This window comes from Nilaparvata lugens, chromosome 6 (genome assembly GCF_014356525.2).
Source record: "Nilaparvata lugens isolate BPH chromosome 6, ASM1435652v1, whole genome shotgun sequence".
Lineage (NCBI taxonomy): Eukaryota > Metazoa > Arthropoda > Insecta > Hemiptera > Delphacidae > Nilaparvata > Nilaparvata lugens.
In genome coordinates, this window is record NC_052509.1 from 23,661,050 (window position 1) to 23,683,802 (window position 22,753).

Consider the following 22,753-nt stretch of genomic DNA (forward strand, 5'->3'; position numbering starts at 1 on the left):
CACGAAATAGATTAGGCCGAAACTAAGTATTTCGTAGTTCGTATCTGGATGGATGGATATTTATGCAGAAAATATGTCAGGATACAGGCCTTTCTATAATCATCAAATATTGCATTACATATTAGAAAAAAATTGAATTATATATTAGAGTAAGATAATTTATGGTGAGAATTAGAAAAAGCAGAAGTCCTGGAAAAATAAATTGATAGTGACTGAAACTTAGTATAGTACTAGCAGGTAACCCGTGCTCCGCAAGGGTTTTTTAGAACTTCACAAACTGAAAACTTGACGTAATGAAATATTGGAAAATTGGAAATAGGCCTATCCTATCCATCCTCGGTTAATAAAGAATCTTTATGCAAAATTTCAAGTCAATCAGTCCAGTAGTTGAGACGTGATGATGCGTTAACCATAATTTTCCTATCCCGTTCATGTATAAGCCAGTTCTTCCATTATTATAGTATAGATGGATGATTTATCAGCATCTTTTAATGAGAATAATTTTTGAACGGTTTGAGAAATTGGTGCTGTTTTCACCATTCATTTTCTCTCGAAATTCTGTATCGAAATCTTATTATATTAAAAGACAAAAATTACGAAAAATTCTCAGCCAATACGGCTGATTGTCTCGGAAACCCCACCTCAAAATCAGTTAGAGAACACACTGAAGGTTATGGGAAAACCTCCAAATCACGAAAATGTTACCCCCCTATACAGTCATAAAAGGAGATTGGGCGGGCGAAGCCCGCCTCCCAGCCGGAGCGCTATGCGCGGAGGCTGCTACCCAACACTATTCAGTCATAAAATGGTATTGGGCAAGCAAAGCCCGCCTCCCAGCCGGAGCGCGAAGCGCGGAGGCTGCAAACCCACCCAACAGGGGGTGCAGGGGGCGAAGCCCCCTGCTCAGCGCGAAGCGCGAGTCATGTATCATATTAAAAAACCTTCCAATTTAAAAAAAATAAGTTGAATTCAAAATGGTGGTTCCAAGATGGCGGACCAAGATTTTGATGCGACAGAAAATCCCCAATCATACCTATCATCTAATCTACCTTGTAAAAGAAATGTTCAGCTGTTTCCATACAACAACTGGAAGCATGACAAATTGAAAACTTCACGTAATAAAATCTTGAAGAATTTAAAATATAGTCCTAACCATCCTCGGTTAATTAAGAATCTATATGCGAAATTCCAAATTTTATCGAAATTCCAAATTTCCAAAAATTTCTTGCTAGTAAGTTTATGTTTCCAGTTTCAACTGTCATAATATTCGCTATGGATGATAACTGCAACGCTCTTCCCATTCAACCAATGCTCACTAAGCAATTAATCCTATTAAAATGAATCAGATCAATGAGCCGGTTGCATGCAATGACGCATGCAATGACGCATGCACGTATAAATCAATGCATCTTGAACTATTGTTTCCACTGCTTTCAACTAGGCTGACCAGATGTCAAAACTACTCAGCTACGTTGCAATCATCCTTAGTAGGAAATGGCACCTTTTAGAGGTGGCTGGGATCTCATCTAGCCTACATTATATTGGAAAAACCAGCTAATCATTTTTTTGTGAGATCTTTAGTTGTGGCCTGATCTTATCTAATCTAGATTATCTTGAGTTATTCAGTTCTCACAAATCCTAAGGGAGAGTTCTTAATAAAATGTGAAATTCTCCACGACAAACTCTCCACTAATAAACTCAAAAGCAATAAAATAATAATTTAGACTAGCGTAATAATTTATTCAAATTGAATTGTAACAAGTAAAAATTCATTCGAACAACGGCATTATCAGCGGCATTACCGCTACCGTTGTCAAAAGACAGAAGCCGCAGTAAGCTGCAGCCAGTTTCACATTATTTACGGTTGTCCAACAGTTTGCAGAGACCAGATAAGAATATTTATCTTAAGGATAACTTATAGCAATACTATATATACTGGGGAGAAAAGAACAATATTTTATATTATGTATATTTAAGGCAATACAGTTTGGCATTGAAATAGTTTGATGGTCACCTAAATACCATCTGTTTGCTCCGTTGTTAGATTGTTGGACGCAGATTTTAAGCCGCTTTTAATTTATTCGCTCTCTCGAATGAGGACAGAGCAGTCGTGTTAGAGGTCAAAGAGGATCAACCCCGCACCCGGCACCTCTCCTCCTTCACCCATCATCATCATGTCATCCAGTGCTTCACTCTCCTTTTAAAGAATTTTATTCCTTTTTATTTGTGCTCTTATTAAAACAGCAGTCAACGACATCAACTTTCTTCTTTTATATGGTTTGCTAATGTTGTCCTCCACTTTCTTCTCTGCTTATTCATGTTATCTTATCTTTGTTCTATTTTCAGCTCTTTTCCTCCTCACATTCCCTCCACTTTTGCTTTCCGCGTTTTCATCCCAATCTGCTATAATCTATATCCTCTTTCTTTTTGTCTCCTCTACCCCATTCAATTTCCTTATTTCTTTCCCATCTTTATCTCCTTTTCATTTTTTCTTATTTTTCTACTCCTCCTTCTTCCTCCCCCAGTCATCATGCCCCATTCCTCCTCTTCCGAATCGTAATTATAATGTAGCTCACTGCTCTACTCACCATGCTCTTCCTCCTCTCTTTATGATTATATTTTTTCACATTCTCCTTTCCTCTTCCACCCCCTCCTCTCATCTCTATCACTCTCGTCCACTCTTCTCTTCTCATTCTTTGCAATAAATTATCTTATTCTCCTCTCATACCCCCTCCCTTCCCCCATGATCTCCTTATCAATATTTCTCACATAATATCTTCTCATCTTCCAAACTCCTTCTGTTGTATACTATTTTCAGTCCATACTTTTTTCTCTTCTTCTACTTTTCTCCTTTCTTCTACCTTTCTTCGTTCTTCTGCAATGATTATATTCGACACCATACCACAAATCCTTTCTATCTTCTTCCTCTTGTTGAACTTGACTTATTTGCTCATTTTTTCTAAGAAGATTATTTTGCATCATTTTTCTCCACTTTGTCGGTTTTCTTCCATCTCTGTTCTCGCCATCTCACACCTTCTCTTTTCGACTTCGCCTTCCTTATTTCTTCTTCTTCGTCTTCTTTTTCTTCTTCTTCTTTTCTTCTTCTTCTTCTTCTTCTTTTCTTCTTCTTCTTCTCTTCTTCTTCTTCTTCTCCTTCTCCTTCTCCTTCTCCTTCTCCTTCTCCTTCTCCTTCTCCTTCTCCTTCTCCTTCTCCTTCTCCTTCTCCTTCTCCTTCTCCTTCTTCTTCTCCTTCTCCTTCTCCTTCTTCTCTTTTCCATCATATTATTTTTCTTTATTCAGGTACTCCTTTTTCTTCTCCTTTCTATCACTCCTCCTTTCTATTAGGACTGCGTGACCTGTGCTCTTGATATGAATGGATCCGTGAATATTGGAGTGAGCTTAACAATTATTGGCTCGCGCTGGCCACGAGTTCGGATCACGAGTGTTCGCAATGTTTTGTCAAAAAGCTTTCAGCTATTTTTGTTGTGTGTGTGCGTATTAGATTGATTGCCGGGAGCTCTTTTTATGGAGCTGAGAGCACGTGCGAATGAGCTTAGCACAGCCAGGCACGAATGCACTAGAAAAACGCTCAATTCTCGTCCGCTCTGAAATTGTTCTTCGCAAAGAAAGCACTGAAAAAGTAGTGTCATGATTCCTGTCATTCGCCTGCTTGATGTGAATTCAAGTTTTTCCTTAGTAATAGCTACCATTTTGTCAATGTATTAGTTTTACTTTGGTGAGCCTTGCCCTGCAGTGACAATCAGTGACTGCGATAACTGAGGGCAGGGAGTCTTCCCCTCCCCTATCTCATGATTTCGTTAAGCTTTGTTGTAGTTTGAGACGAGGCTACGACTATTGAAATGTTTGACCGTTTCAAATCGAAAGTTTTCGATTTGAATGCATGTATTATTGAGCATACTGATCTCTTTTTCAACATTCTTTTATAAATGAGTCCAACAAAACTCAAATGCGCCCTTCATTATTTAACTAGAGAAAAGGAAGCTCTTCAATCAAAATCAAGATTAAGTACTGGAAGAAGATATCAAATATTATAACGAAACTGAATTGCTGGAAATAAGAAAATGGCAAAGTAATTTTTGGTTACCCAATAACCTCTTGGGCCAGTAGACTCATCTTTTATAGGAATGGTGTGATAAGAGAGTAAATTATTTGATCATTCCTACAAAATGGCACTACCATATGATTGAGTATTAATTATTATGAAGCAATGATCGTATTTGCACTTTGCAGCCTTGTGTTTATTATTGACTTTGTGGAATTATTGATATTCAGATTATCAGCTACCACTTCTGTTCGATTTAGAAGCATCGTTACAGCCGTAGTAATGACTGCAACTGGAGCATCTAAGACCGGTCATTAATGCTACAGCTGGAGTTCATTGTGCAGCTGAAGCATTTTTACAGCCAACGTGTTAGTCTCAACAACAAACCGTGGTCGTGTTTCTCAATAAACGGTATACAATACAGTGGAATTGAAAATATAGTCTAATCAATTCATATCAATTAAGAAGAGGTTCCACCAATTGGAGTGATGAATAGAGTCATAGAGAGGGGCATGGTTACCAAGTTGCCGATCAGGCTCTGTCTATGCAGTGCTTTCAGAGTCATGTCTATCGTGAGGTTTTGATCATTCACTAAATACTACAGAACGCTGTCCGCTTCAGTACGGCAACATCGCCGTCGCTGTATCCCTACTTTTCTCGGCTCCACATATCCCTCCAAGTCGGAATTTCTTTCAATTCGACTATAAACAGCTGTGCAACTTCGATCTTCACCGAGGCTTACGCGTTCTGTTTGCATGTTTGCATCTTGAAAATTCAATTTTTGATAAAGTTTCTATCACGTGTTTTCGTTTTGGAAATAAGAGGATGAATTATTTAGGCCTATCTTATTCAAATACTATGATTCATCTGTATTGTATATATCTCGAAATAAATCAATAATGAATGTTAATTTTGCACAGGGATCAACCTTGCGAAGACACATTGAAGGAGCAATATACAGAAAAAGAGATGATATTGGAGAGCAGCTAAGGGCAGAGGGCCTTCAGTGGTGCAGAGAGGGGACATGTTGAGGAGGGAACAGATAGGATGAGGAGGAGGAGCAGAGGGTGCTCGCTTTGGCTGCTGCTCGCCACAGGCGCCATATTTATACCGTCCGCCTCCGCCGCCTCCACCACCTCTGCCGCCTCCGATGCCGAGGGCGGCCATTGTGACTGCTCCACCCAAGGTTTGTCCAATCCCTAACGTTTTTCTCATCACTTACTCTTAGTATTATTTGCGAATCACTGATTTCATCACAGATAAGAGAAGAATTACGTCAAGCCATGACCACCAAACGGAGTCAACCATCTTGAATCAGTGAATAATAATAATAATAATTTCTCTGATTGCAATCAGAGGAGTTTATTGACAAAACATATACATATTGTTATCTTTTTTCTGTATAGGGCTACTTTTATAGAAATAGAAAGAAAAATAAAAATCTTAGTACCCTTTTTGAAATATTTAATCACAACATGTTTCGGACATTGATGCCATTTTCAAGTGATCACTATGTTGTGATTAAATATTTCAAAAAGGGTACTAAGATTTTTATTTTTCTTTCTATTTTTACATAATTGTTATATTATACATACAAAATTGCTAATACTAAACTTAGTTCTAATTATTATTTTATATTCTAATAATATGTGTCGGGGTGATCATAATACTCTTTTCTAAAACATGTATAAAACATTTAATTAGCAATTTTAGTTATAAAGGTTTGTTAGTCGTTGAAGGTGTAGAATAAGAAGAAGACAGTAGTTCATCCTATATTCTATTTACAATGAACTCCTCGGTCTGGTAAATGCCAGTATCATATAACCAATTCCGTACTGCTCTTTTAAATCTATTAATATTTATTTCGTCCTTTGCAATCTGCGGGATTTTATTGTAAATTCTAGGACCTGAATATTATACAGATCTCTGACCAAAAGCTGTTCATTCTGGGAACGAAAAGAAAATTCAGATTTCTAATTCTGGTGTTGTGGCTATGGAAAATTGAATCGGTTAAATTTGTATTCTTCTTAATATGAATTACTGAATACATTAACAGAGTTGCATAAACATTTTGTAAGCATATGGAATGAAGAAATGCTGCCAGAGCACTGGACAACTGGTATCATTCATCCACTCTTCAAAAAAGGAGAAAGGACAGATCCTAATAACTACAGGGGAATCACTCTGTTGGACTGTACGTTTGAAATTCTTCCCAGAATAATCTTGAATAGATCAAAAGGTGTATTGGAACCTCAACTATAGGAATATCAGGGAGGATTCAGGCCTTACAGAAGTTGTGCGGGCCAGATTCTGGCTTTGAAGTTGATAATTGAGAACTTTAAAATCAATAATAAACAACTGTTTATAACATTTATTGATTTCAATAAGGCATATGATTGCATTCATAGACCAACATTGTTGAAGGTTCTTGAGTATTATGGTCTACATCCAAAGTTGATAAAGATGATAGGATTGACTTTGACAAATATACAGTCAAAAGTTAAATTCAGAGGAGAGCCTTCTGAACCTTACCCAATAAAGACTGGACTGAGACAAGGAGATGGGCTTTCCCCACTCCTATTCAATATTGCACTGGACTATATAATTGGTAAGTAGAAAACCCAGTGAGTACTAAGATAGGGGTAGGTCGAGACGCAATAAAGTGCAATATACTAGGATTCGCAGATGATCTGGCCGTATTGTCGGTGAATATGAGAGAAGTTAGATCACAGATTGAGAGTCTTGAACGAATTTCACAGAAGATTGGTTAGTACAAATCGTATGAGAAAACTGAAATTATGGCAATAGATCCTCTCTGTGTGAACAAGGTCAAAGTTAATAATAAATAATTAAAAGTGGTTGATCGTTTCAAGTACTTGGGATAAATTATTCACTGCAGATTGAAAGAGAACCGAACATGGCAGAACCGAATAATGAAAATGAATAGAGCCCAACATTTGACTTGGAATATTTACAATAAAAAATGTCTCTCTATAAAATCAAAAATTCGCCACTATAATAGTGTAGTCCGTCCAGAAGCGCTTTATGCGAGTGAAACTCTCTTTCAAATCAGAAATGAGAACAAGACAGATCAGGTGAGCAAAACAGAGAGACGGTCCATAAGAACCATCATAAATCCTATTATATTAAGTGAGCAATTTCTGTATATATATCTGGTTTTTTATATCTGGCTATATTTTTATATCTGGCTATTTTATATCTGGTTATTTATGTTTAACGGATCTCGAAAACGGCTCTAACGATTTTCACGAAATTTGGAACATAGTAGGTTTATGATATGAAGATTGGATTGCACTAGGTCTCATCCTTGGGAAAACTCGCTGAACGACATTAAAAGGATAATTTATCCTTGGCTGAAACAGCTGTGGATAGTAAAAAAGCGAGTATGTGAAAAATAAAATATCGCATCCCCGAAATTCATAAGATGACGTATAGCCAGCTGTGAAATATAAACACGATCATTCTAGAGAATTGTGTTCTGTTTATCAATAAATAAAAATAACGAGCGAAGCTCGGTGCCCCGATATTCAAAGTTATCAAAAGAATGGAGTCTGGAGAATTGCAACCAATGAGACAGTCTATAAGGAGTGCCCATCCTCAGTTTAATTAAAAAACAAAGAATTTCTCATTTTTTCCATGTTTTGCGAATGCCTGAGAATTGAGTTCTGAAACAGCTTGTAATGCGTAATTTAAAAAAGAGAAAATGTGGCAATTATGTTGATGAACTAAAACAGGATCTTCAAGAAATAGGCTTGGAAGTTGGGGATGCCATTGATAAAGTGAAAATAAACCTTTTACTTAAAACGCACATATTCAATTTGCCAAAAATGCACAGGGAGATTGTAATCACTAATGCAGAAAGACGACAACGATCCGAGAGAATGAAGAAATATTGGGCTGATAGAAAAGCCAGACAGCTTCAGAAAGAAGGATTGTTTCACACTATCTTGATAAAACATTTCATCGCTGAGGCAGGCGGCAGTGTCAACAATGAGAAAAATAGAATTTCAGCCAGCCAGAACTTAGAAATAATATAAAAACTCGCTGGTAATTGTGTAGCCAAATAATAGTAACAATAATAATAATATATATTATAGATAATCTAAGTATATAATAAATATAAGTTTAGTGTGTTCGCATTAATATTAAGATACATCATTATGTCCTTTTTAGTGTAGTCTCGAATATTTTGGGGAAGTCTATTGAATAAGTAGGGAAGAACATAGTGGAGGGATCTTTTGCCGTATACATTATTGAATCTGGGGACTAGGAATATTAATGGAAATCTCAAGTTGTAAGGTGCGGCAGGAGCAAGAAATCTATACTGAAAATTACATTTAAAAGTGTTATAAGTTTGTAAAAGTAAAAATTTCTGGGTGATAGGGTATGGTAAAATATATAGATGTTTTGTAGGTTGTTAGGATCAATATTAAAGACAGGGATTCTGGTTGTTATACAGTTTAATGTTCTCAGTTGGATTCGCTCTATTCTTTTTAAAAGATAATTTGCTGCACTTCCCCATGTTTCAATTCCATATCTAACAATAGGTTCCATCAGTGACTTATAAATTAGATACAAGCAGTCGGGAGTGATGTTTCTATGCAGATAATAAATTTTTGCATTTAGCGCTTGAAGTCTTTTTGCAATGTGATCGATATGAGGATTCCATCTCAGGCTATAATCAATTATAATACCAAGATAACGGGTGCTATTCACTAGATCTAGAGGCGGACATTTGCAAGTTAGAAAAGCATTTGCATAAAGGCAATGGCAGTCATGACTTGATACTGTTGGTATTTCATTGCATCTCAGATGGGGAGACTTGAAGTGCATTAATACAGTTTTTTTCTATTAACAATTAGATGTCTGTCGTGGGACCATCTTAGGATTCTGTTATAATCCAGTTGGATCAATTGCTGGGCTGTTTTCAAATCTCTATGTCCAACTATCAGAACAGTATCATCTGCATACGTTAGTACTTCTCCATGACTAATTACACTGGAAATTGAGTTTACATAGATGTTATATAAAATCGGGCCTAAAATACTTCCTTGTGGTACACCAAAATCATCATTTTTGTGTAATCCACTGTGATTGCCACCCAGGTTGACCATGAAATATCTATCAGTCAGATAGCTCTTGAATAACTTCAATACATTGCCAGTAATTCCTATATTTGATAATTCTCGCAGTAATATCTTGTGATCAAGGGTATCAAAAGCTTTAGAATAATCGATAAATAGTGCAAGAACATGATATCTGTCGTTTAGCAGATTGTTTATTTTATTAGTAAAATTTACGAGAAGGGACTCAGTGCTTTTTCCTTTTTGAAACCCATATTGAGAGTTGGAAAGAATATTATTTTGAAGAAGGTATTTATTTAAGTGTGTGAATAAATATTTTCAAAAATTTTCTCGGGTACTGACAATTTAGATATAGGTCTGAAATTGTTAAAGTTATCACGAGCACCAGATTTATAAATTGGTTTAACTATAGAAATCTTCATTGAGTCAGGAAAAATTCCTTTTGAGATAGATAAGTTGATCAAGTGACATAGAGGGATATAGAGATAGTCGTCAAGGATATGAAAATCCAAAACTCCCACACCATCAAAACCAGGTGATTTATTTTTATCCATATTATTTACTATTTGTTTAATGTCTTGAACAGTAGCTTTTCTGAGATAGAAATTTACATTAGGTGGGACCGCGACAGAGTCATCGAGAATCAGTGGACATGAATGAGAAGTATTCCTGATATTTTTTATAAAGGAGTCGGCGAAAGCAGAACAAATTTGGTCGGGAGTTGAGAATTTATTAGAAAAACTGTTTAGGACTCTATCATCAGACACATCCGATGATCTTCCCAGAATTCCATTTATACACTTCCATTTCTTTCTAATATCGTTTTTAGAGTAATTAAAATTTTTAATTATATAATTTCTCTTAGCATGTGTTATTTCTTTATTTAGTTTGTTTCTAAAAGATTGATATTCATTTTTGTATTCTGAATTCGAAGGATTACTTTTGGTGCGTCTGAATAAGACATCTCGCATTTTAAGTTTATTATAAAGTTCTTCAGTCATCCAGTTATTATTGAAATTATTGGATTTCTTGTTTTTGATACGAATTATTTTCTTAGATTGGTTCAATGCTCTGTCGAAATTCAATTTTATCTTATCGTATACTAAGTTGGGTGAGAAAAATAAGAAACTATTCCATTCGCTCTGTTTTAAAATGGATGAACGTTTTTTCCTGTCAATGATTGTCTTAAATTCTTCTTTATCTTGATTGGATTTTATTTGGGGGTTGTATCGAATTTTGCAACCTACAATAAATTATAGTGATCAGAGATCTTTACATTTATTACTCCGGTATTTGAACTAAAATTACTGCTAAGTAGACGTAAAAATAAATGATCAATACAAGTTTGAGTAAGCAAGTTTTGTCTGAGCTCTTCTCTCGTGACTATAGATATACCTTTTTTACAACCATAAGATAATAACATCGATTCATATAATTGTACAAATTGATCATTTTGTTTGAAAAGATCTAGGTTTGTATCACCTAAAATGATAAGATTCGCTTTATTATCAACTTCAAGTATTAGTTTCTCGAGATCAGAGATGAAATTATCTTTTTGAAAACTGTGTGGCCTATACAAACTGATTATATTGAAAGATACGTTTTTAAATTTAATGTCTAACATAATATATTCTAAATTTATTACATTGAAGTTGACAGTGATTTCCTTGAAATTTATTTTATTCTTTATGAAGCTGCAAGGCCATGATATAATCTATTAGGGGCACATTTGTATAAAGATCTATACCCATTAATTGAAAAAGACTACTTAAATTAGAATCAATGTTGATTTCTGACAAAAAAATAATATCGATATTAGCATTACAGACAGCTAAAGTGAGTTCGTTGAAATTCTGTCTCAGTGACCTAATATTAAGATAGATAATTTTAAGCGGAGCAATAATCTCTAGCGATAAAGAGGAAGGAATGCTCTTATCAGCAAGCCAGCTATCAATAGTTGGAAACGCCTTGCAAGGCAAAACCGTCTCCTCAATTGGAAAATCATAATCTATCATGACTGTATGGTTGATAAGTTAATAATGAATGAATAATTCCAGATTTTCAAAATAACAATGGTAGGTACTTGAATTACAAATAATAGAACAATAATACAAAGCCCAGTGCACAAAGTAGAATGAGAGTTGTAAAAGGAAATACGGAAATCTTGAAACTGAACATTGGTGCAGAGGTATAAGTAATCTTATCAGATGATTCTATCGAGATCCGATTCAACCTTAATACGGATCACTTGTGCCTGGGGCTCTTTTCTTACTAGTATTCTACCCTGAGAGGTCCATACATATTTGTAGCCAAGTGGTTTTGCTCGTAACTTAGCTTGCATGAATAATCTTTTATTAAACGCTGTGAGATTTTCATTGAAGTAAATAGACCTATCAGACGAGTTTCCCAGATCTTTATTAGTAAGTTTTGCTGCTCGGCCGTTGGTGAGCCATTCAGCTCGGACAATTTTTGAGACAAATTGCACAATCAGCACAGGTGGAGAATTCACTGTTGAGTTTTTGGTGGATTTCTGATTGGCAATCTGTGCGCAGCACTCACATCACTTTCATTAAATTTCACGTTTATCTTATCAGCTATGTGTTTTAGATCATCGAGAGGAGACTTATCAGTTACTTCAAGACAGTGAATCTCCAAGTTATTTATTCTACCGTATGTTCAAGGTCATTAATTTTCATGCTGAGATCGTTGATGTGATTATCCTTTTCCCGTAATTGTGCGTTCATTTTGGCTATTTCACTTGTCAGTTTTTTATTTTCAGTACGTAGCTCTTTATTTCTACAAGTAGATCATCATATTTAGCGGACAAAACTCCTGACTCGACTGAACAGAATTCACTGTAGTTTCAATGTTGGTCAATTTAGTGTTCAATAGTTGGAGGAGTGTACGAATGTCCTGCTCATCAAGATTATCGCTAGTAGTTAAGTTACCTGAAGATGTGCTCCCTTTAACGCTTTTCGAATTCTTGCATACATGGAAGCAACGCCACTTTTTTCGTTCATCCTCCGACATTCGGCGATATGTTGTTTCTTTGAGACTGCACTGGAAATTGAATTTGTTATTACACCCAAAACATGTCACTAAATCATCCGTATCTGGCAGAGAACTGTTACAATAATAACACTGCGCCATCACTGTAAAACTATGTACGTAATTAAGAAGTACGGTAATTTAAAAACAAAAGTGAGGTTACGATGAAACAAGACTTATCAGAGCACTGATTTCGACGTCCACTCGCCTCGAGCGACTGATTACGACTTCCAACTTTAGTTCTCTGCTGACGGTTGGTAAGGTAGGATTTGAACCACTCCAGAGTTGTATTCCTTATTCCTATTGCTTCAAGTTTTTTAAGTAATAAATCATGTGACACAGAGTCAAAGGCCTTAGCCAGTTCCAAAATACAGCTAAACACTTATTTTTCCCTCTAGGTTATGGATAACCAATTTTGACAACTCCAGAACTGCTGATTCCGTACTTATTCCCTTACGAAAACAAAATTGGTTTGGAGAAATTATATTATACTTTTCCAGATAGCTCATCAACCGAGCTTTCACTAACTTTTCCAGTATTTTTGAAAGGTTACTTATTAGAGTGATATAGGCCTATAGTAACTTAAAATTAGCTTATCACCTCCCTTATGGATAGGTCTGACACAAATCAATTTCATTGCTTTAGGAAATGTTCCAGTTAATAGACTCAAATTGAAGACATGAGCCAGAGGTTTAAAAATTAATTCTTTAATGCTTTTTGAAATACTATTATCAATAATTTCCTGCTCAATTATGGGTAGGAAAATCATAGAATTGGGTACTTTTACATTCGGCTTATAACTATTTACAATATCACTTATATTCTTACCTAAACTATCTTATATTTCCTTGTTTTCTCCTATACTAACAAAAGTATTCATTAATGAGTTTCTTTCAATGTTACAACATTATTTCCTATTTTTACAGCATTCAATTGATCTGTATTCTCTCGGTTTGAATCAGTGGCATCCTTTATGATCTCCCAAGTTTTCTTGATGTTATTTCCTGCTTCATTGAATTTATTCTTGAAGTAATCTTCTTTTGAACTCTGGATAAGCGACGTCAGCGTATTCCTGTAGAGACGGTAATGGGCTGCTAGTTTTTGATTTTCTGGTTGTAATTTCCTCTTCTTATTCAGAAGATTCCTTTTTCTAATGGATAAGACAAGCCCTCTCGTAATCCAAGGTTTGATGATCTTAATTTTCTTTTTTGGTCTGTACTGATCAATCATACCAAAATTGAGCAAAAAGATTAAATGTACTAGAATTGCTTCGTAATTTATCCACAAAGACCGACTCTATCACTTGAGCCAATTCTTACAACTTGAAGTCAATGTTGTATGAAACCAGGACAGCACTGGTTTTAGTGCCTGGTTGACAATCACTCATTGAGCTATGACCATTGTTGCAAGTTATTTATGAATGTATTATTTCACTTTTTTAACTTTTGAATTGTATTCCAGACTTTCCCTTAAAATTCCATTGTCAAATGATCTATTGTTGCAAAACCCACACTCAATACTAAGACTGTTGTAACAGTCGAAGGGAGATACTTGGAATAGTGGACTAATTAAGCATAAAAAATTAAAGATAATCCACTGCTCTCAAAAGCTACAATGAGCAAATGTTACTCGAAAACTATTGGAGGTATAGTAACAGTTATCAGATAATAAATTGTAGAGAATTATGCTCAAATTTTGTATAGCACAGTCATAATGACCGTAAGACCCATACTTTTCAATGTATATGCGAAACCCCAATAAATGGTACCTTAAAACCACCCCCACTCCCCAACCACCGTGGGTAAGGGTTGGTGCTTTTGATAATTTATGTTCACATCCTTACCTAAACAGAGCTAGAGGGTCAAAAATTGTCTTCCAAACATTTCCCTCTATTGACTATATTGACTTCATTAACACTCGATTGGCTGTACTACTACCAAAAATATAGATAATATTATTGCATGTGTGACATCTATTCTAGATAATCAAATATATTAAAATCTTATTCTAGCCAACTGTTGTATTTCAATCTTTGAAACCAGAAACTTTTAACTCTACAGTGTCGATGGAAATTATGGACAGCTGAATATTTCTTCTACAAGAATAATTTGACAGTAGGTTCCATTGGGGTTCCCATTTTTACTCATTTTTACAATTACTCTGTCGCTTCAACATCTTTGTCCATCATATGGATCCAAATTCATTTTTGTGGATGAGGAGGTGGTCATGTGATACATGATTTCGATACAGAGCTCCAAGAAGAAAATAATGGCGAAACACGGCGAACATACACTTTGATATCTCAACCCGTATCAGTTTGTTGATGTAAAAGTTGTAGATTGTGTTGTATATATTCAACCAGCTGAAATCATGTGTCAGCGCATGAAGGTCTGTCTATATGATAGCTTCCAAAAAGCCTCAACTGATGTTATGAATGAATGAAAAAACTATTTTAATTGAATGCAATGAGTTCTTCAGCTGACCAAATGAGAAATCAAAACAATTTTCTTATATGCACTTTCAATGTTATTTGTTATATCCTGAAAAAGTACGAAGGAGTGAGTTAATTTTGTTGTCCAACGAACTTGACCTGTAAAAAACCTGTTATTGTAGAACATAGAAACAGACTTTGGCGTTTAGTAAGTCAAAAGTGAGAACTTATTGGAACTATTGGAACCAGCACTTATAAGACGATGAAGCCTTTTCAGCAAAGATAAAGGATTGTGTTCGTTGTGATCAAAACGTTTGTAATCCACAACTACTGTGATCTAGAAGCAGTCGCCGGCGAAGATTAGTAGGCCTATCATCCATCCAACGGGCAGAGGACCCACAGACCTTTGGGCCGGCGATATCTCTCTCCGTTGACGAGATTATTTATTGTCGCTTATTACTCGGTAGCACTAATGGCGAATAATGGACCAGAACGAAGCTGCAGGAGTAGGAGAGAGAGGAGAAGAAGAAGAAGAGAAGAAGAAGAAGAAGAAGAAGAAGAAGAAGAAGAAGAAGAAGAAGAAGAAGAAGAAGAAGAAGAAGAAGAAGAAGAAGAAGAAGAAGAAGAAGAAGAAGAACAAGAAGAAGAAGAAGAAGAAGAAGAAGAAGAAGAAGAAGAAGAAGAAGAAGGAAGATGAGGAGAAGAAGATCCATCTAGATGTGTCTGTGTGGAAGAAACAGCGTGCGAGGGTCGAAGATGGAACGATCTCTACACTACCTGACCGGACCAACTGAACACAAAGACGACGCCTTTCTCCAGCGTCGCTTTGAAACAGAACAGAACAATACTTTTAACGTGTAGCATCCACAACTAAACCGTCCTTGCGTCTCTTATCCAGAGGCTTTCTATACGCCTTCAGAATACACGCGTTGATATCAAAAATTTCTCGCTTCACTCGGTTTTATCCTTCCAACAACTGAACAATTACAGCTGTAAAATTAAAGTGAATTGAACTTTGTCTGAAGGCACTATTGCAGCAGTTGGACTCGTCAATTAGATGGCAGTGCATTAATAACGAATAAGCTATGCTCTCACTATCTTTGTATTAAGGCGCGGTTGATTACACAAAATATGAGTGTTGTGCAATATGAAGTAAATGTGCTCTTAGGATAGGTACTTTCACATTGAGTGCAAATCTAATGTTCTATTGATGAAATTTTTTATCCTTTAGTTTTACTGAATGGTGGACAGTACTACATCGTTCTACCGTGATTTTCAAACATCACGTTGGTTCATGAAAGGGACAAGAAGGAAAGTGGAGAAACATAAATGAGGAATGAATTGAAAAAAATTCTGAAATATTTCAAGATCTGAAATGAGAACAAAATATTACTTAGAACTATTGGAACTTTTGGTTCAATTCTAGTGCTTATCTTGTAGGAGTGCACTACCAAGACAGTTTTAACAGTATTTGTGAGGATGCCGCAGATTATTGTTATCAACAGAAATGACAGTAGACATTGCAGCCCTTGAAGTGAAGGGTTTAACTTACCGGTTTCCTATCTTTTCATGAATATTACCTCAACTCCAACAACAATGGATCTTAGGTATATTCTAGTGCTTTTAGAATTAAGTTTGTTTTTTGATCCTGCAAAATTATTTCTCTAATATGTGAATAATTCCTATTTTAGTGATAATAATGTAAAATATTTCTTCTTTGTTTGGTTTATAAGCATCTAAATTTGAAAATCTTCTTCTACTTTGTGGAAATAATTAAGGACTGAAAATTTTGTGAAGTGAACAACTACAAAACCTACCTATTAGACTATGTGTAATCTTATCTAAATTTGGAAGAGGAATAGCACAAGCTTACCTTATTTTTTCTCTCCCCATCATATTGATGATGCACTTATTGTATGAATCAATAACGTGAATTTTTATGTATTTTTATCGTGATCTTCTGATGATAAGCCGTTGATCTGTGATAAATGACTGCTGTAGGCCTACGCTAATATTGCATAAAACCACGAAGTGGCTCAAATGGAACAACGGAAAAGTACGTTAGATAGGTAGTTGATTTAAACAAATCAAACAAGAGTTGCAGTTTTCAAGGAAGTAGCTGGAGGAGATCACATTTAATTTATTCATTAAAGTGAGAACATACTAATATCAATTACAGTATATCGTATAATATAATAGAGTTCTATTCGATAACTGAGGCTATATTGCTGATTAATTGTTATACAGTCGACATGTAATGCTGGGTGAAAACTAATACTGATATGCATATTTATTCATTAATTTATTATAATAATATTCATTCTATCGGAGAGTTCACATTTTATTATTCCAGATTCTTGATAATAACTCTACTCATACCAATAATTTTCTTAATAGGCTACAAACTAAATTATTTTAGTCTAGTTACACACATATCGTTTTTTGGACGTACTAGCTTTTGCTGTCCTCATAAATTCCATTAGATTAAACATAACTTGACAAAAATATTATGTGTATCTAAACAAGTTTCATTCAATTTATAAGGACGGCAAAAAATCGTACGTTCAAAAATCGATGGGTGTATGACTAGATTTAGAGGATTATTACTTTAGAGTATGAATATATTAGAACTGATGTATGAGTACCTATATTAATCTTTGTATTATTGTTACTAGCCATTTTATTGACGTCTGATACCTCAGTATGACTTTTTGGTGATGAGTAAAGTTGATGTGACGTGTTACAGGTCGCTGGCAACCGCTATTCAAGCCGTCGCAGATTCTTCACTCGGAGTTCCCCGAGCACAAGTACTCAGACTCGACGGGCGGACCGCGCCCCACCCAACTGCGCACCGTCAAAATCCTCCCCCACCTGGTGGTGCCTCTCATCAACCCTCTAGCCATCTCCATCCACCACCAACACCAGCCAACCGACGATCAACAACAACACTCCTACAACGACCTCAACACCAACAATATTGACAGTGGTGTTCGCAAAAAGAAGAAAAAGAGCAAGAACAAACTAAAACATGAAAACTACGATTATGCGTACCCTTACTACAAGGGTCCAACGAACTATGATGAGGAATATCCCTCAATTCAGCGTCCCTACAGTGATGTTGGAGGTGGTCCACACAGTTTCGAAGAGCACTACCACAATGACAGTCAAGAACAAGTGGATAATTTCGATGATGGTCCACATCAGGATGAGCGTCATCATCATGACGATGGTCCAGATCAGGATCAGCACTATCATCATGACGATGTGTCAACGGAATCAGGTGGCAACACATCTGGTGAAGACACACGCAGCTATGAAGCTACTGGCTCCTCCGCTCTAGGACCTGACCCTACTTCATCTGACCCTACTCATGATGATCATTACAATAGTCATAACACTAATTATTACAACTATAATAATAATGACGAGGAGGGAAGTACAATGTCACCCTATTATAACTCGGAGGAGTATAAGGAGCAAGCTCATGACTCGAGTAAATACTCTCCACATATAGACCATAACAATGGATATAGGTATAATGGGATAAAGGGAGGGGGGAAAAAGCATATCTATCGAGATGTTAACAAGTATTACGGGTCAAAAACACGGGGAAAAGCCATGAGGTATCCGATGTTGAGTAACTCACATGTGAGCTCTGATAGTGGATACAAAAGTTCGCCGTCTTTGAAATACAAACATGTGAAACGACCCCCGAAAGCGTTGACTTTCAATAGACAGGCTGTTCCTGCAACCCTTCATTCGGATCTGTACCATCCTCCTCCTCCGCCACCTCCTCCTCCTCCATCTCCTCCACATTCAGTTCCATCGCCCACTCCCGCACGCGTACTCCCCGACCGTGCACCGATCTACCACGCGCATCCTCCTCTCGCCATCCTCACTCCGCTGAAGATCATCCTAAGAGAGGAGGCGAAGAGGATCACGCTGTTGCGACCCCCCGTCCCTGGCATGCATCATACCTGGACCTTCGACGCTCCACTGTCAAGGTCCAACGAAATTGCACTGCTCAAAAAGCCTCGGATGTTGTATGTTATGAAAACTGTGCCACACGATCCTTTGTCTCTTATCAAGTGAACTGTCTGTCACTGTGGAGAACTCAAGTTTATAATATGAGAAAGCTACATTTGCGTGGAGCATGTGTACTGTACATTTCAAGATCTGAATTATTGTATGCTTCAAATGATTTGAAAAAATAATAGGATTGTTCTTAAACTAAGTACGCATCAAGCTGTATGGAAAACGATAAAAATACTACTATTGCGTGCATCAGAGTGTATAGAAAGACATAAATCGTTGTAAGAACGGTATCATCGTACGCTTAGAAGTGTATAATGAAACTGTATGAATCATTGTCAGTACTGTAGGTACCAGTGTACCATAATAATATATACTTTTAAAGTGTGTAGGAGAGGAAAAAGGTCATTGTGCTATTAAGAACTAAGAACTATTAAAACCTTTCAAAGTGAATAAAAACAATATAGATTAAAGTTCATTTTAAGGTTTATAACATTATTTGATGTTGTGAAGTCAAAACATAATTGTTTTATCTTGAAAGAACTTTCTAATTGTACGCCAAGTACGCCTTGGCCTAAACTGATAGTAAATTCGACTACATCAGTAAACTCTACTACTGACAGTAAACTCTACACACTCTACAGTGTGATAAGAAAACGAGAGATGAGGGTTGTGAAAATAATACGTTAAATATGTAGGCTAGGTCTATAGTAAGGTTTTTCCGAGTACCTACTAATAGCTATTTATACATAAAAATCTTTCAAATCCAATCTGTATATCTCCAAGATGGAGCAAGAAGAGAGAGAGGCAATCTAATTCTAATGTCTGAAAAATAAAGATTATCTATCCATGGTGTTGAAAGTTGGAGATCCATTCTTTTTCCCTTTGGTAAGATGATGTGAGATGACTTCAAATAATAATCGACTACATTCAATGACTCAGTTACAAATGTAACTCAGTGTCTAAACTACAGCAAAGTTACAAGACTTCGAAGTTCAGAAGTTTTAACGATTGAATAAGTATATTCCAATCAATATATCAGTCGTTGAAGTGTTACAATCGTCACAAGCTGATTACTTTTCTCACAAGCTAAATATGTTTCTAAAACTAAATAATTATTATGATGTGCTATTCTCATGGACAAACTACGGTAGGTCACTTTGTAGTGAGTCTGTTTCCTTGAATTTAATACTGTATGTATTCTTTCCATGTATACTTTGTGAAATAATATTGAAGCGATGTGAATTGACTGCGATCGTTTATATTAATATATATTATGTCATACAGATTCTGAAAAAAACATTAAAGATTATATGTATCTTGTAATATATTTCTCATTTTAATCTCTGAGGCATTCTCATCCATTTCTTCAGTTCACAAAGGGGAAAATACAGATATGTTTAGTTTTTTTTCTGAACAGATTCATCAAAAGTAGAAATTATAAGTAATTGAACATTGCTTATTTCAAGTGAGGTGGTCTGGTTGTATCTAAAGACTAAAGAAAAAGCTCACCGTAGAAAGTCTGAATGATTTATTTCTCTATTGTTTGATATAGATTACCATTCACAGTCTAGTAAATTTATGAGCTTATTGGAGGTTTAGTAAGGAATGGATACCGATTTGGAGGAAGGGAAGCAGGTTCTTCAAGTTGAACATTTTATAATTTTCTACACTAATAGTACAATTAAATTGTTTTTCAAAATTTCAAACAATCACTTATTATAGAAATTGAAGGGTTCACTGAAGAACTGAAGATAGTGAAGTCGCATGAACCATTCAATTCCGGATTTTGTACCAGTTGACTCATGTACTTTCAATATAAACATTTTATAGATTACTAAATTAAGTTAACCATATCATCTAATATTACAATATTCAAGAAATTCATTGCTCATTTTGTTCTTGTTGTGTCTGCTAAACTAGCAAAACTTACAAAATAATTATCAGCAGATGTATTTGATTAACAATATTTGAGATATTTCGAACAACTAAGGCTAATTGGATGTAAAAAAAACTTCTTCACGTACTGATTGTGTCACCGAGAAGCTTTTCTTGAAAAGCTCAAAGAAACCTTCAGCACAATCAATAAATTGCCACTTTTGTTTGAAACAGAAGTATAGTTTCTTCACTCACTCATGAATGATTAACATTCAGTAGACTTCATGCGGCTGAGAACAGGCTTCAACGGAGGTCGACTCTTGATGGCTTCATGGAGAGACATCATCGCCGCAGACTGTTGCCTTGGTCCGCCGCTTGGAGCGCCACTCACTGTGTCGAAGGGTTTCCGCACTATAGGTGGTGTGTAGTCCGGCTCAGCCACTTTTATTGTGTCGTCTTTTGGCGACGACGGGAAAAATTTGGTAGACGCCTCAAACTCGGCCATCGACGAAATCTGTTTCACTTTTGGGTTGTGCATCAAGGGGCCTAAAGGAAGTGGAGGGGCGGGAGGTGTGATGGGCGCAAAAGAGCTGGGTGAGTTTCGTATGGAGTCCTTGTTTGGGTTTGAATTGTGAGAGGGTAATGGGGGTACAGTTGGAACAGAGTACACCCTACTCTCTCTTTCCACTTTCCCGTGCGCAGCAACCACCTGAGGTTTATTGTGATTGGTGATTGTTGGCTCCACTTTGACGTATTTTCTCATCCTAGCCGAGCTCGTCCCTTGATCAAGCCGCTGATTTATGAGATTTTTGTTGTTGTATTCTTGCTCTCTCTGGCTGTGATCGACGATGTCACTCCTTGACTCCCATGCTCTCAGTGGAGGCCGGGTTTGCTCGGCACTCTCTCTCAGAGTGGGCCAACGTCCCTTGGCTGAGTACTCTGGGTATTCCTGGATAGGGTTCACTATACCGACCACATCACTCCTACAAATTCAAATTACATAAATCGTTAATGATAGAAACATAGATAATTAAAATCTATTGGGTAAAATATTTAAGGTGAATTAGTAGATTTTTGTTCATGAGGTGTGAGTATGATCTTAACAACACTTTATCGGAGATGTAGATTTATTCTCCCATAAGCATAATGATAATATTGATTGTATAAACTGTAAAAAAAAACACTATTTGGTTTTTATATGAGATCAAATCAAATCAAATTTATTCCAGTACAAGCCATTTTTGAACACAGATTAGAAAATGTAATAATAATAACCTTAGAAATAAGGGCCGGTTTCCGAGGTCGGAAACTCTCATTTCTAGTAGTAGTAAATTATTCTCATTTGTATAATTGGGAACATTTGTATAATTGAACATTCCTTAATAGTTCAAAATAGCTGATACTTTATACTATTTTCTTTTTATTTTATTTTGTGTTCAATTTTCTACATTTTCAAAATTTAATTTAAACGTGACCATGACTAATGATTATGATTAAGACTAAGCTCCGTTTCGGAAAGTCAATTTTCTGACTCCAGCTGTTAAAAGTCTAGAACTTATAAGCTAAATCTCGAGTTTGGAGACCGGCCCTAGAAATATAATTGTTTTATCATTAATTTATACTTATTTGGCAACACCAGTAAAACCATGGTTTGAGTGCTGGTGACGGGTAACAAAACAGAAGAATGCTCATATTAACAAAAAACATTATCAGTTGAATAAATATCTGTATATTTAGTATAATAAGATTCATTCATTCCTAAATCACAATGCGGGGTCATATTGAGGACGAAGAATACTGTATTGTGTTAATAAAACTTTATTATGAAGCTAAGAAAAAAACTTGTTTTTCCTTTGAAATTGATTCTTGAGTTTGTAAATCATAAATAAATAATATCACTCAACTAAAAGAGGAATAAAACATTTTCGTGAAACTAAAGTACTGTATAAGTAAAACTAACAATTTTAGTGGTGCTTCTTGTGTCAAAAATAGAAACATTCTCCTTGTAAGGAAAACAAGCACTTTGCTTGTCTATTATGATACGATGATAGTAATATGAATTGGCGGTGAAGAATATGCATGAAATCAATAATACTAGGATGAGCGACAGTCATAACGAATATCCACCTGCAATGAAAAATTGTCAACTAGATTTCCTTTTCCTAATCCCACCAATTGAATTGTTTTCAACCGCTA

At 35.9% G+C, this 22,753-nt stretch overlaps 2 protein-coding genes across 2 annotated transcripts in view; one reads left to right on the forward strand and one right to left on the reverse strand.

Annotated features, from left to right (window-relative positions):
• The window catches only part of LOC120351845 (myb-like protein F), a 27,585-nt gene extending 7,034 nt beyond the window's left edge, over positions 1–20,551 (forward strand). The window contains exons 2-3 of the mRNA XM_039430469.1: positions 4,984–5,249; positions 17,394–20,551. Coding sequence (XP_039286403.1) covers positions 5,111–5,249; positions 17,394–18,739 — 1,485 coding nt within the window. The 5' untranslated portion in view covers positions 4,984–5,110 and the 3' untranslated portion in view covers positions 18,740–20,551. The remainder of the gene's footprint in view (positions 1–4,983; positions 5,250–17,393) is intronic.
• Positions 20,194–22,753, reverse strand: part of LOC111061952 — a 14,323-nt gene continuing 11,763 nt past the window's right edge. The window contains exon 7 of the mRNA XM_022349646.2: positions 20,194–21,540. Within this exon, the coding sequence (XP_022205338.2) occupies positions 20,823–21,540 (718 nt within the window). The 3' untranslated portion in view covers positions 20,194–20,822. The remainder of the gene's footprint in view (positions 21,541–22,753) is intronic.